At 37.4% G+C, this 20,223-nt stretch overlaps 1 protein-coding gene across 1 annotated transcript in view; it reads left to right on the top strand.

The window, feature by feature from the left end:
• LOC120632723 (organic cation transporter protein-like) overlaps positions 1-18,209 on the top strand; it is a 30,243-nt gene extending 12,034 nt beyond the window's left edge. Inside the window, exons 2-7 of the mRNA XM_039902703.1 lie at positions 3,879-4,061; positions 11,159-11,375; positions 12,629-12,884; positions 13,570-14,190; positions 16,476-16,654; positions 17,518-18,209. Coding sequence (XP_039758637.1) covers positions 3,901-4,061; positions 11,159-11,375; positions 12,629-12,884; positions 13,570-14,190; positions 16,476-16,654; positions 17,518-17,700 — 1,617 coding nt within the window. The 5' untranslated portion in view covers positions 3,879-3,900 and the 3' untranslated portion in view covers positions 17,701-18,209. The remainder of the gene's footprint in view (positions 1-3,878; positions 4,062-11,158; positions 11,376-12,628; positions 12,885-13,569; positions 14,191-16,475; positions 16,655-17,517) is intronic.
• The last annotated feature ends 2,014 nt before the right edge of the window (positions 18,210-20,223 follow it).

Raw genomic sequence — 20,223 nt, 5'->3', positions numbered from 1 at the left:
ATAACTCGTCGTGTTTAATAGATAACATCAAACCATCATCAGATGGACATGACAGATAAGCGGTGTGTACATTTAATATACGTGTTACGGCCTTAGCACACTATGACAGTCAAAGTCAATAGTTCATATTTTATCCAAATAGGCCTTTTTTATGCGTTGGTACATCTTCTTTCTTTGAAGTGATTGGTTTTATAGAAATAAATAATAATAAATAAATATATTTCGACAATACACACATTGCCATCTATCCCCAAAGTAAAGTAATTGCTTATGTTATGGGTACTAAGATAACTGATGAATAATTACGAATAGCATTCATAAATACATAATAAACAGATAAACACCCAGACCCTGAAAAACATTCATGTTCATCACGCAAATATTTTCCCAGGCACTTTGGACCCAGAAAGCAGGGTCACTGCCCACTTAGCCAACCGGCCGCCATTTTAAGATTCTATATGCTTTGAACTAACATAAGCTAATATTGTCAATTTTGGAAATTATAACCTGTAAATGAGATATAAATAACTGAACACCTTATTTGTGTAGCCTTACCCCTAAAACGAATCCTTCAAGGACTAAAGCCAATTTTTACTAACAACGAAAACAAGACAATGCCTAAAAAAGTAACGCGTAATCTAAGGAGATTCCTAGGCATACATCAATCGTTAACAAATAGTTATCACCTAAGAGTTTTTTCTTAATAATTAAGCGATGTCGATGGAAAAAACGATATTTGACTATCCACTTAAAAGTTAAAATACCGCGCCATGTTATTCTGATCAATTTCTACGAGTTGCCAAATCATGATATTTGTTCGTCCTTATTGAAAGATATATTGACATGTTATGTTTGTTAATGTTGTTAGGTTTATGATAAATATAACTCGCAATATATTATTCAAAGCTGTCTATGTGGTTTTATAATATAAGATCCTCTGCTAAGATTTTTTTAATCCGATTTGAAACTGGTACGAAGAACAAAACGTCATCATGTGCAAAAGCCCTTAGTAAACTATAAAGCGCGGAAAATAGTTATTTTAAATTTGTTTTATAATGTCTTAGTTGCAGTACAAGATAATTAGCTACCGTGAAATTGCATTCAGTTAAATTCATCAATCTAATTTTATTTAAAAGGAAGCACTTAATTTTTGGTTCTGTCAAATTAAAATATTCTCAGTGCAAATTCGTTATTTGTAAATTCTTCTCTTCGTCTTCTTTCAGTCAGTGGTTTCAATTCGTGAAGTCAGCCAGTGAAAGAGTCGATTGCGAAACCATCCGAAATAGAAATAATTTTAGATGAAAATGTGAGATCGTGATAAAAAATAACCCCTGAGGGTTTTTCTTAGGCCAGCAAGGCTAGCACGGCAGGAGATAAAAATTATGTCCCCCTTTTATATCCCTTGACAAGTGATATAATTAACGTTTTCATGCGTAAGCAAGAGAACATGGAATAGGAGAAGTTGACCCCCATTTATTTTTACACATATATTATTTGGATATTGTTTCCACTTGTGCTCCAACTCTGAGTGTTGATAAAGCTATCGGAGAAGATAATTTTTTATCCTTTCCTCGGGGATAGAAATGTCTCTTGCCCAAGCTAGCCGTGCAGGGATTGGAACCCTGAACCCTCGTAGCTTTAGTTTTACCTCTAGAAATATAGTTCATCATCAAAAGCGGTCATAGCCCAGTGTAGTACTTCGACTTCACTTTTAGAGGGCCGAGTTTGAATCCCAATTAAAATATCACTGCTTCAACGTTAAAGGAAAATATCGTGAGGAAACCTATATGCCTGAGATCCATACCAATCCGTACTGGGCCAGCGTGGTAGACTACGGCCTATGCCCCTCATTGTGGGATGAGACTCGTGCTCTGTAGTGAGCCGGTAATGGGATGTTTTGATCATGGCGAACATAACAATAAAGCCGAAAAAGAAAGCCTCCTTTTATTGGTCGGTTAAAAAAAATGGTTTAGATTTTTCTAGATAAAACGCCAGATAGATAAGCCACAAAGGAAATTACCTTTTCTACGGACTGGTCGGCTGCGTGATTATAGCAATTAAGATTAAAGGGTTAACTAGTGTCTTAATTAGCACGGTTAATTCCTCCGTTGACCTTTCGCGTAGGACGTGGGCGAGCTAACGAGAGCTGCACTAATCGATGCCACTATTTTTGTTGGTAACAGGCGAAGCCTTTACTGAGATGTTACGATGGATCTCCATCATTGTCCTCCGTCTGTCCTTCCTTCACGCCTTAACTAAGCAAGAAAACAACTTGATTTTTTGCATGGAGTTAGTTAAAAGGACGGAGAGTAAATTAAGCTACTTTTTACGGTTCTCAGACGAACTAGGGCAACAGCTAGTCGATAATTAGTGAACACTTCTTTAGCCGCATAAAGCGGTCTTTGGCAGGCGAGGTACTTATGGGACCGTTAGTAAAATCCCATAAAAACTTTTTGGTACAGATTATACAAAAGTTTATCTGCCCTTTACTGTTAGGTACTATTGATTTATCAAGGATTAATGTAAATAGTGTTTACGTATGACGTTCACTATAATTTATGTAGGTGAATACGTAACTACTAAAGGTACTTTATAATGTAGGAGGTTAATATATACTCGATTATGATCTCAGAGATATTTGAATGGACTTCTCGGGGTCGCATGAATTGGTTCAAAGACATGAATATAAAGAGGAACAGTTGATTGGTAGAAGACAGAAACAAACAAACACTTTCGCATTTATAATATTACGAGTTGAATGAATTAATTAATTTAAACATTCCTACAAGGTTCGAACAAATCGAGTACCGAGTTTATTATCTTCGATCATTCAAGGTAATCTCACAACAACAGCTCAGTGAAACCTCAACACACCGCATCCTATGCGACCATTGTGTGTATGTACCTACGACACCACCGCAATCAATCGACCGCAGGTGACATTAGCGAGCGTGGGAGATCACATTACTACCGACATCCAAAACAATCATACGTCACTAACCTTCGCTTGCGGTACACGTCAAGTGAGCAATTCTCGTATTTGATTCGAATATTCAAGCGGTTAAGTTAGGAATACATATTTGATGCGTATATAAGCGGTGATAGCCTAGTGGTCAAGGCTTCGGCTTTCCTTTCGTGGAGACTGAGTTCCACCCCCGGCAGGCACCACTGAATTTTCGGAGTTATGTGCATTTCAATTCAAGACTCCGCTCTCATCGCTCACAAGATAGAAAATTTTAAAGACTGTAAAATTATCTTGAAAAATTGCAATCTGCTGAGTTTCTTTTCGGCTCTTCTCGGTGGAATCTGCCTTCCATACCAGTGGTAATGTCATTACAAACAGACTGACTTGACGTTGCAAAATTGCTTATACCTACTTGAAAAAAATGAATTTTGAACTATGAACTTTTTGAATTTCATTACCAGTTTTAGAGGAGCGCGTTTGATGATTTCGTTTTCATGAACACGTTTTGTCGTCAATTATCCAGAACCGTTGTTTTCTTCCGAACCAATTTCTAATTAGCAAAGTGTTTAATTGGTACTCAAGTTATATTAAGTTTCAATTTCAACGGGCAACAAAGATACCGGAAAGATGTTCCACACCTCAGCGGCTCGTATCAGAAACGTAAATAAAATAATTAATTAACGTAATTAAACGTAAATAACGTTTAATTCATTTCCTTCCCTCATACCTTTCTCACAGATGAAACAGTTAAGATGTCTGACGAGCGAGCTTTTACTATTTTTAACCCAAATCCGATTTTCACTGACATTTTAAAAAGTTCAGATGGTCCGGGAAGGCATCCGGTGCGGCGCAGTAGTAACTTGCTTTTACTTAAGTGAATCAAGCTGAACTTAAAACTGCAATCCTTTTACAGATAGTACGCGCACAAAGCAAGAATGGAACAGAAGAAAGAAATCAATCTAGACTCCATCCTCGAGAGTTTGGGGCCGTATGGACGCTACAATCTCTTTAATTTCGTTCTGCTACTATTTCCGGTGCTCTTGACAAGTTTCTTCGAATGCGGATTCATCTTTGAGGCCCAGGAACAGATGTACAGGTACTTTAACATTTTATACGGTGTACAAAAGGATTTCTATTCATTGTTGACTTTGTAAGAAGACCTGTTAACGATAACAAAAGAAAATGTCGCACCATAGGTATAATGCGGGTTTTATAATTGTAAATCAGTACAAAAGGAACACTAAATATTTATTATAGTTTATAATTTCCGTTACAAGACATTCAAGTCAGCTAAAGTACTATTTCAACTCTTTATATAACGATTATTATTGAGTGAGCTGGCAGATAAATACTTCTTCAAACCTGCAAAGTTGGTCATCCATCCATTTACTGACTTGAGTCAACGTTGTTTAGCCTGCGCAATATATCAATCTATAGTTAAATTTTATGTGGCACCATAGAGCAAGAGCATCAAATAAACGGAGAGTAAGGTTTTTATGGATTATCTTGATAATAAACCTACTTTTCTTGTAAGAATTTAAAAATGACGGTAGGTAATAATTTTATAATGTATCCTACATTCGAATTTTTATTTTGTTTCGATATAAAATGCGGTTTTGTGAGCTTATTTATAAGAGTTTCAGTGATTAGAATCGGGCCAGTCGCTGGGAGCCGTTAAAGGCAAGCGGCCCAGGCCGGTGGATTTTGGAACTCCCTGCAAAAGACCTATGTCCAGCAGTGGACATCCATTGGTTGAAATGATGATGACGATTCTTAGAAAATGCCATACGATTAAATAAATAATAGGAAGGCAGATTGATTTGTAGGCGTATTCCTTGCATTACAAGTATTGTTGAAAGAAATGATGGACGTTGAAATGAAGGCTGCGCGTACTGACACTGCTCAGTACGCGCAGCGTTGGTAGCCCCCAACTACATAGATGCAAGAAGCCCAAAACTATTACCCTACAAAAACCTATGGTACAACGTCGAATGGCTGATATAAAGATGATGATGAGTTCTATCGATCTCTTGCGCCCAATGGCCTAATTATGTGGCCTAGTAATAAAACATTCCTCAGAGGTTGTCGGAAAACATTATCATCTTATTCCACTGTTGTTTTAATGATTGCAATGAAAACTTTGTTATTAAGCTGTTCATTGTTGTTTGTATCTCGGCAACTTGGATAAACTTTAATACTGTTCGGTTACTTTCTGTGCGAGTTTATTAATTGGATTATTACGGTTTAATTATAACTTCGGTGTGTATTTAAGCAACACGCTATGATAAAGTGTACAATCCTGTTATTTTAAACCGCGATGTTTGCTAAACAATAAGGCGTCGCTCTCATTAGCGTTAGTTTGAGGTCCGAGGTTAAATTTTTGACTACCTCTCTGGCCCAACGGTGAGCGCTGTGAATTTAAGTGGAAGGTCCCGATTTCCGGCAGGAGCAATTTGAGAATTTATAATTTCTGAATTTTCTCTGGTCTGGTCTTGTGAGACGCTTCGGCCGTTACCTTCCTACCTACCTGCCTACAAAGACATGCTTCTAAGCGATCGTGAGTTCCGGGGCGATATCGCGTGATAACATATTAGGGATATGTCTACCATACTCCCTAACAGGTTAGCCCGCTACCATCTTAGACTGTATCATCACTTACCAGATGGGGCTGCAGTCAAGGGCTATTTAGTGGTATACTGGCTTTTTATGTCAGTGGCCTTTCACACAGACAGTCATATAATCAGCGATTGGCAGTGTTTAAAATGACATCTCTTCGTAACAGGCGGGATATTCTTAATCTGTGTTTTTTACATAAAATATTACAAAACAAAATTAAATGTAACAACCTTCTCAATCATATATCTCTGACTGCCCCGCGCCGGTACACCAGAAGTTGCAAATCCACATTTTTTTTTCATATACCATTTACTAAATCCCTTCTCGGAAAACAAGCGCCTATTATACGTATTTGTGCGAAATACAACGATTTATCTAAAAAGATACCTAGCATCGATATCTTCCATGACTCACCCACAGCTTTTAGAAAAGAATTCACCGAACACTTACCGGCGAGTTAAATTTTGTGTTAATTTTTTTTTTTTTGTAAATTAAGTTTATATGACGCTTTGTCAATGCTATGTGCACTTGTCATTGACGTGCATATCAGTCCATGTGTTCGTGTGTGTGCTATGTTTAAAAAACGTGTAATATGCATGTTGTTAGTGCTCTTAAATAAATAAATAAATTGACTAGATAAAACAAATAGACGGTCTGACTTCGGGTAGCAGCAATACTGGCGCTAGCAGTGTTTGTTGTAACCGCTCCGCAATAACAAACCCGCCTGTCCAGCGTTGTCATTGTTGGGCGAAGTGATTTATTATTCATGGGAATCATTAAGACGTGCCGCTGGAAGCAAGCAGCAAAAGAATATGGAATTTTAACCACCCTAAAAAAGATCTAGGTCTTGCACCTAAGCCATTGTAGACTCTAGAACATTATGGAGAACTCTCAAGCAAAAAAGTTTCATCACCGTGTTTTCTTTAGCTGTTAAATAAAGTGGTCAAATATGGTCAAAACATATTACAGTTAAATTTTAGTATACATCGAAATAGAATGTATGTAAGGGATTAATAACGAATACACTAAACTATAGCGCGACTTATTCCACTACTAACGGCATCTGTTGATAATTTACAACACTTATGAAACAAGATGCAATTGCTGCGAGATAACTTATCAAGGAATTCGGTAAAATTGACACGAGTTTCAATAAAATTACATCGTTAAATATTTTTTATAAAAACTTTAGCATACAAAAGTTAGTTTCTAGTCGTAACCACTGGGCTATCACGGATATTGTCGATCGACTGAGCATGTTATATTAGAACAGCTGTTGTAATCACTCTCATTACCATAATCTCATGCACGGCGAACTGATAAGCGTATCAATACGAAGCCTACTCGTATAAAGGTTATCTAAATGCATGTTCGAAGATCGATACGCAGATATTGTGCGTTAACTGCTAATAGTTATAGTTAAAATTAAATCCAGAGACGCATCCTGAAAGTTATTTTAGGGGGACTACCTTGTCATCGTTTATCTAGTGTTTAGCTTGTTCATCTAAGTATCTGAAGATAGTGGTTTACCAGGTCGGCCAAAATACTGTTTTATATGGAATTTTTTGGGCAGTACTCAACTAAAATCAGAATATTTGGTGTCATCCAGAGTCCACCTCTGTGCCTCAGAGACAAAATTAATTAGGTCAGCAAAACGTTCAGGGCAACAACGTTGTAGACTCAGTTGTTCAGCGTGGTAGACTACGGCTTTAACCCCTTCTCATTGTGGGACGAGTTCCGTGCTATGTAGTGTAATAAATAAATATACTAAGACAATACACACATCGCCATCTAGTCCCAAAGTAAGCGTTGCTTGTGTTATGGGTACTGATGACTGATGAATATTTTTATGAATAATATACATAAATACTTAGAATATACATATAAACACCCGGACAATGAAAAACATTCATGCTCATCACACAAACATTTTCCAGTTGTGGGAATCGAACCCACGGCCTTGGACTCAGAAAAAGATAATGGGTTGATGTGATGATGATGATTATTTTACAGTTCGCCGTGTGGTGACAGATCAGAATACATTTGTCACCACCCCTTCTCTTCCCGTGGATGTCGTACGAGGCGACTAAGGGAATATAACGGAGACCGGGCAGCAGCGTCCTTTGTGCTACTACTACCATCTACTGCGATCACCAACCCGTCTACTGGGTACTGGTGATAATGGGCGAGACCTCCCGTTGGGAGAGAACTGTAGTCCAGCAGTGAACTGTTATATTAAGCACGGTATATTATGTTAGTATATCTATCTATTATCATCATCATATCAGCCGATAGACGTCCACTGCTGGACATAGGTCTTTTGTACGGAGATCCAAATTCCACGGTTCTGTGCCGCTTGGATCCAGCGGCTACCTGCGACGCGCTTAATGTCGTCAGACCATCTCGTTGGGGGTCGACCAATGCTGCGCCTACCAGTTCGTATATCTATATCCAGGGGTTATTAAAGCAACCCCCCTAGTACTAGCACTGTCCCAGAAGTTAGAGATATCATATTATATACTAATCTATATTGTACATTTCCTATCCAGTATGAATTGCTTACTGGTAGTCTCAGAGCCTACAAGCAACTCTAAGCTCCACTCTTTCATTTTTCACATATTCGAGGGCTTCTGGAAAAATTCTCTTAAGAGATATGTTGTCCTTGTTCACGTTCTGTTCTTTTCATGATAATTTTAATGAAAATGTAATAAATAATTGAATAAGCAAATTTATATAATTTAGTATTGTATGCTACGAGTATATTTATACGAATATCATAAATGCAAAAGTTTGGATGGATGGACGTAACTCAATCACGCCGGGACAGCTAAACGGATCTGGATGAAATTTTGCACAGACATTGATTACAATCTGTAATAGCTTATCCCAGAAAACATAAGATTCCCGTGGGATTTCTTGTTTTTAAGCAGAGCAATGGATTGACATTTATTTTTGCATAGTGGTAGTTTAGGAGACAGAATGACATAGATATACACACAACTTATTTTTACGTTTGTTTTTATGTGTTCCAATATTTTGTAGATAATGACAATGGCTAAAAAATTGTATGACTATAATTATGATTCTTCTTTATGTACACGAATCATTCTCCATCCATTCCTTTAATTGCGAAACTGTTTTTTTGGTTAGTTTTTGTACAAGGTAACGAAAAAACTGATCGATGGACGTTTTCATTAATTGTGCTTTCAATTGCGCAGAGTAATATGCTCCGGTATCGGAAAGAACCGTGCGTAAAGAAAGACCAATGTAAAGGATTAGTGTGGCGATGCGTTTAAAGAACGTGAAGTTATAGATTTTTCTGGTTGTAGCGGCACATTTAGCTTCATTGCTTGGTAGATCGTGACTCTAGGATCATTTGACGGCAGATTGGCGCAGTTTGCAGAGACCCCGCTTTCTGAGCCCAAGGCCGTGGGTTCGATTCCCACTACTGGAAAATGTTTGTGTGATGAGCATGAATGTTTTTCAGTGTCTGGGTGTTTATACGCATATTCTAAGTATTTATGTATATTATTTCCTAATCCTAAGGTTGCCTGGAAGAGATCGCTCCCTTTGTATCCTACTTTTTAAGTTTATTTTTGTTGTGGCCATTGTTTTTTTTTCCTATTTGTGGTGTACAAATAAAGTGTATAAATAAATAAATAAATTTCATAAAACTATTCATCAGTCATCTTAGTACCCATAACACAAGCTAAGCTTACTTTAGGGCTAGATGGCGATGTGTGTATTGTCGTAGTATATTTATTTATTATTTATTATTTATTTAGTTGTAGGAGAGCTTTTTGTGACAGAGCTCAGCCAGGATGGTACCTACTATCGCCATGCTTATTTCTGCCGCTAAGCAGCACTTTTGCAATGCTGTGTTCTAGTCTGAAGGCGTGGTTGCCGGTGTAATTATAGGCACATAAGGTTTAACACCTACGCCTCAAAAACACAGAGCTACATGTTGTAGAACGTGCTCCTTGCGTGCCCTGTGAAGTATTGCTCTGTTTATGGGCGAGGGAATTTAAACTTACCATCAGGTGGGGAAGCGGTGATAGCATTGGGTAGATGCTCGACTAAACTTTCCGGGGGCCGAGCTCGAATCCCAATGCACCTCTAACTATTCTAAGTTATGTGCCTTTTAAGTAATTAAAATATCACTTGCTTCGACGGTGAAGGAAAATATCGCGAGGAAACCTGCGTATCCGAGAGATCAACATAATGTTCTCAAAGGTGCGTAGAGTCCACCAATCCGCACTGGGCCAGCATGGTGGACTACGGCCTTAATCCTTTCTCATTGTGGAAGGAGGCCCGTGCTCATAGTGGGCCGGTAGTGGGTTGATGTGATGATGATGACGATCAGGTGGGCCAATAAAAAAATACGTGTAAAGCAATTTTCTGGTAGGCTCTTTGGCTATTAATTAGGAAAATTTGATTGATGCAGATTTGCTTGCAAGTTGCAGATTACTGTTAATGATGGCGGTCTAATCGACGACCGACTGGCGCAGTGGGCAGCGACCCTGCTTTCTGAGTCAAAGGCCGTGGGTTCGATTCCCACAACTGGAAAATGTTTGTGTGATAAGCATAAGTGTTTTGCAGTGTCTGGGTGTTTATATGTATTTTCTAAGTATTTATGTATATATAATTCATAAAAATATTCATCAGTCATCTTAGTACCCATAACACAAGCTACGCTTACTTTGGGGCTAGGTGGCGATGTGTGTATTGTCGTAGTATATTTATTTATTATTATTTATTTAATCTCAGTAGTAATAATTCTTCAACTAATGAAATGGTATTTTGAAAGTACCACAAGTTTAGTCATAACGAACGAAAATTTTGACGACGTCGCTGGCGTGACCGTGAGTGCTGTGAGTTTTAAAAGGAGGTCCTGGATTCGATTTCCAGCCGGGGATATGGGAATTTATTTATATAGTTTCATAAAGCTATATTTATCAGATTTTTAAACTTAAATTTAGAAATTTAGATTCTTAAGGGAAGTTAAAAAAAATATCTCTCAAAAATCTAATAGTTATAAGTGATAAGTTCACTTATAACTTGTTCAATCGAATAAGCCGTTCAAAAGTTATGAGACCTTTACACACACACACACACACACACACACACACACACACACACACACAGACATGATGACACCAAAGCTTTCTAGGACCTCAAAACGTCAAAAATAAAATCTTATCAATCATCCCATGATAATAAAGGTACCATTACTAAACACACTGAAATGTAGCGGGACCGAGTTCTATCCCCAGCACACACCTCATGTTTTTCGGAGTTATGTGTGTCTTAAGCATTAAATGTCACTCGCCTCAACGATGAACGAAAAATCGTAAGGAAACCTACATGTCTGAAAGTTCTCTTCACTCTGAGACCCGTGCTCTGTAGTGGGCCGGTAATGAGTGGATAATAATGTCTCAGCTCAGACTTGAGACCCACTAGGCTACAATACCATCAAATAATACACACTATAACTATCTTAGAACTCATAACACAAGCAACGCTTACTTCAGGACTAGATGGCGACGTATGGTCATATATTTCTTTATTTGTTCTTAGGTGCGAAGTCCACGGCTGCGAAGAAAGGTTTAACGACACATCATGGCTCAAATACGCTGTACCCACAAACGCGGAGAAGAACCTCCCAGAATCCTGTACCAGATACGCGCCTTTGCAAAACAGGACCATAGAACAGTGTCTTCCAGAGGAATTCACAAATAAAACAATTCCTTGCGACAGCTTTGTCTATGAGGAAGGGAAATCATTTGTTAAAGAAGTAAGTAAAAACAATAACAATATATTTTGTAACAGGTAACTATATCTAAGTGCCGAGTGTTGAGTATTAAGCGAAAGAGACGAAAAAAGCCTGCTCATTTTCGATCGAAGGATATTGAGATAAGTGTTCGGTGCGGTTTAGTATAATGGTTTTTAGCGCATTCGGTGCAACCACGATCTTTCGAAAGAACCGAAACAACAAAACCATTAAACTGTTAAGAATGCAATGGGTGGAAATGTGCAACGCATTGAAGGCACGAGAGCCCCAAAAGGTTGAGGAAAGCTGATTGGAGGAGCGTAGCCGTTACCGAGGACGATCTAGTGGCCGGTGAAGTGATTAAGTAGACATGAGGGTTTTGGGAGTTCGGAGTTGGGAGGATGCTGCTTCTGACCGCCACCGTCGAAGAAATTTGCTTGAACCAGTTATACCCACTCAGGGCTGTAGAGCTTTGGTGATTATGATGACCAATATCTAAACTGAATCACACTTAATTTTGTGATGAAACTTCACTTAATCTCACTTAAGCTTCTGCAGCAAAAAAAAATTAAGCGTAGCCAAGTAGTGCCTTCTTCTTCTGTTCTTATGTGAGTTTGCACGCTACACATATCCTAGACTTTTCTTCCTTCTTTAAAGTTTCCTCTAGGAACACTCACGGACAATAGTATCGAAACAACGATCCTATAATCTCTGCGATCAGGTTGACACTTTCATAAAGGCTGACGTTGGCTATTCTAATTCATTTTAACTCATAGTTCAAGATGCAATTGTTAAAATTAACTTTAGACATCAACCTCATTCGTTTAATAGCACACAGAATTCCTCATTCATATCTCCGAAAATATACAGGCGCGTGCTGGAGATCGAACTTGGTCCCAGGGAAAGGAAGACCGAAGCCCTTACCAATGAGTTGGCAACACTTGAATGATGTTGATGGTTTTTTTTTATAAGTAATAACTGTCGGACTAAGCAGATGAAGATGTGTTGGTAACAGAGCAACACTTCGCAGGACATGCAAGAAATACGTCCTGCAACCTGTCGCCTAGTTTCCATCAAACTGAGGCGTAGGTGTTATGCCTTATGAGAATGTTACACTGGTTACCATGACCTTCAGACTGGAACAGGCCATCGCGGCAGAAATAAGCATGGTGGTAGCACTTTCCCGGACGAGCTCTGTCACAAATATCTCTATAACTACTACTCTGAACTATGAAATTAACCTGACAAATACTGTATAATACAAATTTTCTATCTAGTTCAATCTAGGGTGCCAAGAATGGAAGCGAGCGTTAGTAGGGACCGTGCATAACTCGGGAATGTTCGCAGCCATGCTTGTGACTGGCGCGGTATCAGACAGGTTCGGAAGAAGAGTCGCTGTGGGCATCGCCGCCACCGCAAGCTTCATCTTTGGCATATCCAGGGCGTTCGCACCGGATTACATCACATATCTGGTGTTGCATTTCCTGGAAGCCGCCTTTGGTGGTGGTTTATATCCATCTGCGTATGTCTTCGGTAAGTTTCTTTTGTTTATTTATCGTGAAAGCTTACTACCAATGTTCCTAAAAATGTATGGCAGTTCCATCTATTAGCAATATATATTTAGATAGTAAATAGCCATACTGAACGGAAAATAATGCACTACTTAAGTTATAAGCTATTCCAGGACAATCTTTTTACAATGTTTTTACAATGTTTCCCTTTTCCGAATAGAAGAAATAAAAAAAATAAGGTCTTATAAAACCTGGTGGTCGAATACGGGCTTAACCCCTTCTCATTGAGGGAGAACACCCGTGCCCTGTAGTGAGCCGGTAAAGGGTTGATATGATGTGCTTAAATTTTTTTTTTCTGATATGCATCACTAAAAAAAAATATATACGTAGACACTGGCATTATGACGATCTTTCATTTCTGAGGTTTTTAGCAGGTTGATAGAATAAATTGCTGTAACTAGGTAGGATAAATGTAAGACAATAAAAAACAAAAGAATAGCGGATAAGTAGGAACAAACTGATAGGTGACGACACAGGTTTAACCCTAAAATGGTGAAGAGGATGACATTACGTTTAGACGTGGCAATTTAGTTAATAGATTATTACCTAAGAACAATGGTTTTGTTTTTGTTCTAAGGATAAGGATACTACAGAATATGCATCATTGTCTTTGTCTTTAAAATATTAAACGCTACCTTTACTTTCAGCGGTGGAACTAGTTGGCTTGAAACAGCGAGTCATTGTCTCAGCGATGTGCAACATGACCTTCGTCGTGGGTGTTGTCCTGATCGCCGTACTAGCCTGGTTCGTGGACAACTGGCGGACCTACATTCTGATACTATACAGCCCAGCTATCATAGTAGGAATATACGTTTGGTTCATGAACGAAAGCGCAAGATGGCTGCTGAGCAAAGGCAGAAGGGACGAAGCCGTGACAACTCTGAAAAAGGCTGCAAAAATCAACAATTTAGACCCCCGGACATTGGATTTGGACGCCTTAAGCGATCCTCTGCTAAAACCAGAGAACCAAACGGTGGATAAGAAATCTCAATTCTCGAAAGCAATACGTTCTAGTATTATATGGAAAAGACTACTAATATGTTCATTCCTTTGGTTAACCTGCTCTCTAGTATACTACGGGCTGTCCATCAACTCAGTGTCGCTAAGTTCGAATAAGTATGTGAGTTTCATGTTGGTTGTGCTGGTGGAAATACCCGCGTATATAGTGGTGGTGATTGTATTGGATAAATACGGTAGGAAGAAGACGATGATAGTGACATACACCACGTGTGCGGCTACGAGTTTGCTTTTCGCCTTTTTACCGAGATGTGAGTATAGAATTCCTTACTTTTGGACCAATTTTGACGGCCGATTGGCGCAGTTTGTAGCGACCCTGCTTTCTGAGTCCAAGGCCGTGGGTTTGATTCCTACAACTGGAAAATGTTTGTTTGATGAGCATGAATGTTTTTCAGTGTTTGTGTTTTTAAATGTACCTATATCCTAAGTATTTATGTATATTAATCATAAAAATATTCATCAGTCTTCTTAGTACCCATAACACAAGCTACGCTTACTTTGGGGCTAGATGGCGATGTGTACGTTGTTGTAAAAAAAAAAAAATATTAAAAAAATAAGAAGTGAAGCGATGATAGCCCATGGTAGGACCGAGTTCGAAACCCAGCACGCACTTAACTTTTCTAAGTTATGTGCGCTTAAAGCTATTAAAATATATCAAATTAAACCTGCATGCCATAATGTACCATAATGTTCTCAAAAGTATGTGCAGTCCGCACACAGTCAGCGTGGTGGACTACCGTCTTAACCGCCCTGTAGTGGGCCGGTAATGGATTAATAAAATGAACCAATTTAAGTATGTTTTAGTGGTACCTACTAGAGCTTTTGTGTAGAGTGGGAAAAAATAACCTCTATGCTTCGAGCAGCACTGTGAGGACGGCAGATCAGAATACAGTTGACAATAAAATGCACAAAACGCCGAAAGGTTAGAGATGCGTGACGGGGATCGAATTCGGTAAACCCGATAGGAAAGCCTCAGTCCTAACCACTGGGCTCGCTCCTTCAACAGCAATGCGATTTCAAAGAAGTATTTTATTTTTAAACTCTATCTTTGAAATATTATTACGATGCAAGCATTTTTTCCCACGTGTTAAATAAAACACTGCCTGCCGCAATACGCTCTCGTTACCATTGAAGCTCCAATATTGATGATATGGCCAATCAGATTTTTAAAAATAATGGTAAAAATAGCTAGTTGGGTTCCGTATTCAGATGTGGGACCATTTTACTTATCCACTCATTTATAATAAATCTAGTTAAATTTTTGAAATAAGAAAATTTAATTATATCTTAGAAATGTAAAGGTGTAACTATGGACGATCTAAATATTCAAAAGAGTGTTTATATATTATAGAAAGGTCAAAATTTATCTATTCTGAAGTACTAAGAACTGTTCAAAAGAGTCTATGAAAGGTTTAAAAGAGTATATGTGAACGATTCAAAAGAGTAGGTACTCATCTGTATTATCTAAATGAAAGAATGAGTTGGTATCTTAAAATCAAGTCTGATGTTTTTAAAATGAGACATTTCTTTAATCTGGTCTTACTGCACCTTGCATTAATAAAAATTCTGCTCTACCGAACTTCCTTAGCGCAGTAGTGGGCGTTGAAATTTTTAAGACGGCCCTGTCTTGGGTTGAATGCCTGGCAGGAGATTTGGAATTGAATTTAGTCCAGTCTGGTGGTTTTGTCGGTAGCTAGTTACCACACAGCTACAAAAACGCGCTGCCAATAGACTTAGCGTTCCGGTACGATGTCGCGTAGGCACCGTAAGGGTTTGATAAAACTGCCAACCTGTTAAGACGCCATCATCACGGATGAGCTAAATTCTAGTGGTATAAAAGATAAAAAGGTTTTTACTATACGGATCTCTGTTTAGAATCTCAATAGAGTAGTCTGTAAAATGACCCAGTTTTTTTTATTGTGAAACAATTAAACACGTGTATGCGATATACCCCGATCATTCTCAGACTGCATGGCTGGCTTATCATTATTAGCGACACCAATGTTGATAAACTTATCTGCTTTTTTTTTTTTTTTACTAGTTGCCACTGGAGTATACCCAGCGATTTTATCCACGATAAAAGATGGTCGAAGCATGATTTTTGGGCACTTTGCAGGACGGGTTTCTTGCATAGGCATGCAAGAAACATTTGTAAGAAACATGTTCTATAAAGAACCGCCGTGTGTTCAACAATTTGACGCGTAGGAGTTAAGTCTCATGTACCGGCAAAAACGCCCTTCAAACTAAAAACAGACCATATTGGCTTAGCCTCAGAAATAAGCGAAAAACTCCTTTACATTTTAAGATATAATTTAATTTTAATATTCTTAAAAACTATTCATTGTAAAGTCAACATCTCCTGAGGGTGCTCCGGTGTCGGAGCCAAACGTGCGTAGATGGAATATTGCCAAAGATCTGTTTGGTGTGGAGTATAAGGCTTGCAGAAATTATAAATTACACTACACAGATTCTCCTGCTTTTCGCGGAGCATAGCAAGTTAAGCTTAATTTTCATTATATAAATATTCTTTTAACAGCGGATCTTTGGTCTATCCCTCTATACCTCATCGGGAAATGGAGCGTGACCTTGACGTACAGTTCAGTATACATCTACGTGTCAGAAGTGTTCCCGACCAATATGCGGCAGACTCTGATCAGCGTGTGCTCCACGGCTGGCAGAATAGGCTCGCTTATAGCACCGCTTACCCCACTACTGGTAACAACTGCTTAAAATACGCTAATAAAAAAAAATATAAAAAAGCCTATCAATTCTTGATTACAATACACAGATTACATTGCAATACATATTAAGATTTGAAGTGAAAACATAAAATACAAAAAAAAAGTGTGTGCGTGTAACCTTTATGCGCGATTGAAGTAAAACTTTTATTATTATTTATTGATGAAAGAGTAAAATGTTCCTGGGACTCCGCCATTTCATTTAATATTCACTATTTCATTTTATATTCTATTTAAAATTCATTACTAGCACTTTGACATTTTATAAATATTTTCATTTGTTAAATAGAATAATTAAGAGTAGAAAAAGAAGAAAAAAAAGTCTTTATTGCACAAACAAATATAAAACCAGGTTAACAAAAAAAAAAAACGATAATATACATATGCACAAAGGCGGCCTTATCGCTTTAAGCGATCTCTTCCAGACAACCTTTGATTGAAGAAACATATTAGAGAAAACGGGATAGTGCAATACTTAAATTGTGCTAATTATAAACATTACATATACAATACATACTAATACTACATATATATAGTAAAAACATATATATTTATATATATGTATATAAATATCAATATATAAACTTAAATACATTACTATTTAAACATACACATAAAATACATAGATATTTTAATAAAAGTTTATATAAAAGTGTTTAGTTTGAAAAATTTATCCCAACGTTTACTTATTCAATCGCGTGATAGTTAACTAGGATTTTCATGAAATCGGAAGAGCGCTATCTAAATTCAATACTAAGAAACATTATACACGCACGCATAGCACGCCTTTGTTTGGTCTTAGCTTCAAATTAAAATTAAAACTGTCCCTTTTTGTTTCAGTCTAAGTACCACAAATCGATGCCAACAGTTCTGTTCGGTGGAATGTGCTTTATCTCCAGCTTATTGGTGCTGATGCTACCCGAAACGCGAAACGTCAGGCTACCTGACACGATAGAAGAAGCCGAAGCATTGTCCAGAACGAAGTCCAAATCGGACGTGATGTGCAAAGAAAATGAGTTGTGAAATTAGTGACTTCAAATGTATTCCTTTTACAAACATAATTTATATGAATAGGTTTTAAAAATAAAATATGAGGCCTGCACGAAACAGGGCGGGTTTTCATCACTTTTTCTTCAGTGCCCACCAACGCACACAGAACGCTTAGCGTCTTCTTTTTCTTACGAATAGGATTTTGAACGCCCTATATCTGTGTTAACTGACTTTCAACCTGAGGGAAACGTGTCAATAAAGGTAACTTTTTGCTAAAAGTGAGTTACTAATAATATAATCTAGATAACAAGTGTCATCACTCTTCCACACTATGTCAAACTTACTATGTCCAAAAAAAGTGATTTATATGTTGCTTGATAATTGCTGCGTAAAACGACAGAACGTTTGCATTTATATTACAGTATTGTTTTATTTAATCTCTATTTCATGACAATGATTTCAAAATGCATTTTGTTTTTAAGAAATTGATTTTTAAACGGTTGTATTATAACGTAAAATTTAACATTTTATGTTAAATGAAATACAGCGACAAATTTAACATTTTATGTTAAATTTTACGTTATACGTACATAAAATTTACATTATAATTTTACGTAAAATTTAAAACTTTTACTTAAATTTTACGTAATTTGTATTATTATAATTCGTATTCGTATATAAATAATTGGTGGACCAGCGTGGTGGACTACGGCCTTAATCCCTTCTCAATGTGGTGGGTTGATATGATGATGATGTGTTCGTATGCAGTTATAATTCGTAGTAAAAGCAGACAAGCAATTAAATAATTTAATGAAAGTGCACAAAACAAATTCCCTAATTTATATAAAAGGTATTCGCAAATACAAAAAAAAAAGTTATCAGTCTCACTCATGACGTTCTCAATCGAAAAGTATACTGGTCTAAACCGACTTTTCTGTCTAATTATCCTGAGCGATTTAACCGTTGGGTTACTGAAGATTTATATTCTGTTTATTTTCGTAAAGCATACAGTTTTTCAGCCACATTTCTCATAATTGCTTTTTCTAGTTTATTCATACAAAGGAAGGGATCCCACTGAGTTTTATGAAAAAAGCTTGAAAGCTCTAAAACGGTATAAATTTATATATACATAAGTGTATATCTATTACATTGATATAATATACATTGCTCTGAAAAGGTTTTCTTCAGTATTTATACAGGTAATAAAAAATAATACTGTACATTTTTTTTTTAAATCAATACTTTTAGAGAAATAACTTAACCAAGACAAACGGCACTAAATCATTACGTCTAGCAATGGAAAAATGGAATCGTCGCTGAGTAGTCATAGAATTAAGAACGTACAGAACCCTTATTCAGCCATTATTGCATGCTGCGCATTGTGTCCAAAAACAGTGAAAACGCCCCGCGCACGTCTCGCTACACACCCGCGAAATGATGCTAGCTCACAAACTTACCACTTTACCTATGTCATGGTAAACTTTTAGAACATTATTGCTAAAATAATTACGGTACTGTTTGCGATGGAGAGAGCTGTGCCAGGACAATCTTCTACGTGATCAAATCAGAAATGAGGAGATGCGTAGGATACCTAGAGTTACCGACATAGCTCAGCGAGACGCGAAGCTAAAGTTGCAATGGGCAGGGCACATATCTCGGAGAAACGATGGACGTTGGGGTCTTAGGGTGCTGGAATGGCGAGCCCGCACCGGTAAACGCAGTATAGGTTCGCCCCCAACGCGGTGGACAGATGACATCAGGCGAGTCGCTGGGAGCCGCTGGAGGCAAGCGGCCCACGACCGTGGATGATGAATTACTGTCAACTGCTAAATGGAATGAAGTGACCAGCGAAAAGCACATTAAAGTGGAGTGGTTTTTGATGGTTCAATATAATTGGTGTACTCGCTTTCTATATGTAAATTCTTTTTAAATAGTGTTACTTATATAAAACAAAATTGACACTTTTACTTCAAGAGTATTACACTATCTTGAGTTTAGTATACCAATGATATAAAACTTTAGTTCCTCATTTACTTTTTTACAGCTGCTTACTCAAAAGCAATTTAATAAGTTCTTGAATGGGATTTTTATCTTTCCTTTATGTTTCCGACATAAAGCTGACAATGGGGACTTTCATACTCGTAGACTATTCTATTGTTACAACATTGTTGTGGTTCCAATTATGAATTAACAATGTTTTACATTTCAGTAAGTTACTTTACCTTTGTAAAGTTTTTTTTTTAATATGTTTATTTATGAAAAGTTTCATTGTTTTTTGCTGTAGGTAAAAACTTCTTAAGCTCCATATAAAATGCGTTGTTTGCGTTTTTTTTTAGCAAGAAAAACTAACTGCATTGCAATATTTTTTACCTTGTTACGTAAAAAACTCTTTATAGGATTAACCAAAATAATATAATTCAAAAATTCAAAATTCATTTATTTCAAGTAGGCCTAATATAAGCACTTTTGAAACGTCAAGTCTGTCTGTGTGTAGTGACTCTACCACCGGTTCGCAAGGCAGATTCTACCGAGAAGAAGCCGGCAAGAAACTCAGCA

The sequence above is a fragment of the Pararge aegeria genome, chromosome 20, assembly GCF_905163445.1.
Source record: "Pararge aegeria chromosome 20, ilParAegt1.1, whole genome shotgun sequence".
NCBI classification, from domain to species: domain Eukaryota; kingdom Metazoa; phylum Arthropoda; class Insecta; order Lepidoptera; family Nymphalidae; genus Pararge; species Pararge aegeria.
Note: the sequence above shows the minus strand (reverse complement) of the source record. Positions and strands in the feature narration are given on the sequence as shown.